The 3,279-nt window shown below is 58.1% G+C and overlaps 1 protein-coding gene across 1 annotated transcript in view; it reads right to left on the bottom strand.

Moving 5' to 3' along the window:
- Nucleotides 1-2,248, bottom strand: part of CDH22 (cadherin 22) — a 58,927-nt gene extending 56,679 nt beyond the window's left edge. The window contains exon 1 of the mRNA XM_009279547.1: nucleotides 2,024-2,248. Within this exon, the coding sequence (XP_009277822.1) occupies nucleotides 2,024-2,248 (225 nt within the window). The remainder of the gene's footprint in view (nucleotides 1-2,023) is intronic.
- Nucleotides 2,249-3,279: the final 1,031 nt, after the last annotated feature.

Genomic DNA, 3,279 nt, shown 5'->3' with positions numbered 1-3,279 from the left:
GGAACAGCCTGGTCCCAGGTTGCTTTCAGCCCTCAGGAGCAATATTCACAGGGAATAGTTTTCAGTGCAGGCTGGCTTTGTTCTGAGCAGGGTGGGTGATGCGGTGAATGATGTGGAAAGGGGCTGTAAAATGGGTTAGTTGTAGGTTCCTGGGTTCGTTTCGGAGATGAGGCGGTTGCTAGGCTACCTCTGGAGTTTGACAGGGCCTGATGCTTCGAGTCACTTCCCAGGGGAGCTGTGAATTAGCTGTAACTGCATTGAGTGTCGTGGCATAGGAGTGCGGCTTTGGAGTGTCTGCTGAAATGGACACAAATCACCACTGACATCCCAGATGGCCCCTAGCTAAGAAGCCCATTTCCAAGCCTCCTCCAGACTCATGACCAGACGGCTGAGGCCATCAGACAGCCCTGCTGCATGAGTTCTCGGGCATTTTCCTTTGGGGAGAGCCCATGCCCCCACAGGGGCAGCTCCAGCTGGTTTGCAGCACACTCCTCTGACTGGTCCCAACAGCTAGCACTGCCTTCATCAATATACAAATAACATCCTCCTGACACATGGGAGCCACAGGGCAGCTTCTCCACAGCTCCCAGAAAAGGACAAAGCCCAGCATCTCCAAGGCAAAATGCTCCTTCAGCCTCGGGACACCAGGAGTGGAGGGAGCAGAGGTCCACGTTCAACCTCCCCATGCCCCAGGTCACACACCAGGGAAGCAGCAAGTTCCCAAGGACAGACCCAGTCCTGCCCAGCAAGGCACTGTTACCTGCCAGCAGCTCCAGGTTTGCTGGCACTCCTTTCTACAGGGCGCACAAGCAACAGCAAGAACCAGGACAGCACGAATAGCCACCCCCTTGCAGAGAAGGGAGACTGCCGGAGGGAGATCAGGGCTTTTCCAGCATGGGGAGACCAGTGTGCTCCAGTGACTGCTATCGCACCTTCTCACAGCAGAGCAGGATGCACCGGTTAAAACAAGTCTGAAACCTCCCAGTGCTTCTCCCTGGAAGTTCATCAATGCCACTGCCTATGCAAAGCCCAGCAAGGGTCTGGCCCTGGGAGCAGCATAGTAACACAGTGCAGCTCCCAGCCAGCACCCAGAAGCAGCCACAGTACAGGCCTGATGGGCATAGCTTCTGGCAAGCCCCAGGAAAGTTTTATCACCAGTGCTGGTCCTCAGGGTCCCTCCAAGCCCTGCACACCCACACCAAGCACCTTCCACACCACGCTGTGCAGGCCAGCCTGAGATACATAAATCCTGCAACAACCTCGCTCTGGCCACAAAGAGCAGGATTTCCATGCCACAACTAGAGTGGGACATCTCTCCCAGCCCCAGTCTGCACAGATAATTAGCTAGGAAACAGCTGCTGTAGCCTGCAGGTCCAACAGAGCACAGTCCTTCCAGGACTAGGAGGGAGCCACAGGGAGGGGCTACAAAACAAAACCCTTATCCCCATGCAGAGCACATTATCCCCATGCTGAAAGGGCTACAGAACCAGGAACGGACCATGTTTAGAAAGTCAGGGCTGCACCTATGGCAGCAACTGCTGGGGCAAGAAGGCCCTTGGTGCTACAGCAGCACTTCAGGTCCCAAGACATGGCAGGGGCCAGCATGAGCAGATGTCCACCCTGCCAGCCTAGCCCAGTCTGCACATCTGTTCCAGCCCAGCAGGTCCTCCCACAGAGATGGGGCTGAGCCTTCCCTACTACCCCCCACAACACCCAGAGCTGCACCCCTTCTTGCACCCACCCCAAACACCACAGGAACCCAGCACACAACTGGAAGAACATAAATGTGCATTTTGGTGTGCTCCTGCCCTAGAGTCTCTGGGAGCACATTAACCTCACCACCCCCCGAACAGGGACTGACCGGGCTCTTATCATCCCAGTCCATAGAGTACTTCTCTAACCAGGCCCCCATGAGCAACCTTCATGCAGGCCCACTCTTCCCCGCCAGGCTCAACCATGCTGCCAGCGTGCCCTGCTCTGCCACTGGCTTGATCAGCCCCATGGAGACATAGGGTTACCTTACCTTCCCCACATACAGCGGCTCCGTGCCCGTGTACTCCTCCACCACAAAGAATTGATTCCAGACCCAGCCACGCTTCACTCGCCCACCGGCCAGCAGCGCAGGGTCCCCCGGCTGCCCTAGGCCAGGGCCCTCCACCGCAGTGTGCATGGCCCAGGCCCCCAGCTCCTGGATGGCGCAGAACAGCAGCAGCATGGTCCACGAGAAGCCCTGCAGACCCTTCGCCATTGCACTCTAGGAGGCTGCATGAGCAGTAGCTTTTGGACAGGCAACTAGCATCCTTTAGGGAAGAGGAGGAGGAAAGTCCATACTAGCAGCATGGGGCTCACCGGTCAATGCAGAGCATCCCCATCCCTGCTGCATGCCGTGTCCTGAAGCTGGAGCACTCCTGTCCCAGCAGGATGGAGTCACATCTGTGACAACAGGTGTCCTGGATCGCCTGCTGCTAGCATAGGAGCAGTCAGTGCTGGTGCCTCACAGGCTGCTCCTGGGTCTCCAGAGAAGAGTCTCACAGCTGACATTTGTTCCCGGGGACAGAGCTGCACGGCTCCGTGCTTGGCTGCCACCGGTCTCACTGGGGAGCAGGGTCACACACAGCCTGCTTCCCACCCTGCCAGTGGGCAGGGAGCTCCGCAGTGGTGTGTGGGGCACAGGCACCTGCAACTGTCATTCACAGGAAGTGAAGGGAAGCTTTTCCATGTACGGTTTCACAGAGGAGTTAACAGGATGAGCTGCTGTGGCCAACGTCTGCCTGTCCTGCAGTGGCCCCAGACTACTGCACAAGGGGTCTGGCAGTGCAGGCACCTGTGCCACACATGCAGTTCACAAGCCCTTTTGTAACTCCCATCTTCAGGGGGGTGACATCCCAGCACCTGGCGAAGGGTCCTTTGCCCAGCTGATGCCGATCACTTCCATCCTCTGCTGGCTCACGCAGGGAGGTGCAGGGCAGCCGGCAGCATCCCCAGGAGCCTGGAAAAGGCCAAGGTGTCAGTGCTGGTGTGAGAGTGGGGCTCCGTACCCTCCCGTGCTGCCCCTGCAGCCTTGGTCAGTATCTCCCACCCTGCCCTGACCCAGGTGCTCCCCCACAGCAGAGCCCAGACCCACAGGTCCTGCTAGAGCAGGGACCCTGGAAGGGAGGGCAGCAAGCTGCAGAGGTCTCATCACTATAGACATTTGCTCCAGCAGGGACTCTGAGACCAAGGAGCCCCACTGTTGAGGGTGCCGCCTCACCACGCTGCCCTGGTTGCCGAAGGGAGTGA

This window comes from Aptenodytes forsteri, unplaced genomic scaffold (assembly GCF_000699145.1).
Source record: "Aptenodytes forsteri isolate BGI_AS27 unplaced genomic scaffold, ASM69914v1 Scaffold483, whole genome shotgun sequence".
Classification (NCBI taxonomy): Eukaryota; Metazoa; Chordata; class Aves; order Sphenisciformes; family Spheniscidae; genus Aptenodytes; species Aptenodytes forsteri.
Note: the sequence above shows the minus strand (reverse complement) of the source record. Positions and strands in the feature narration are given on the sequence as shown.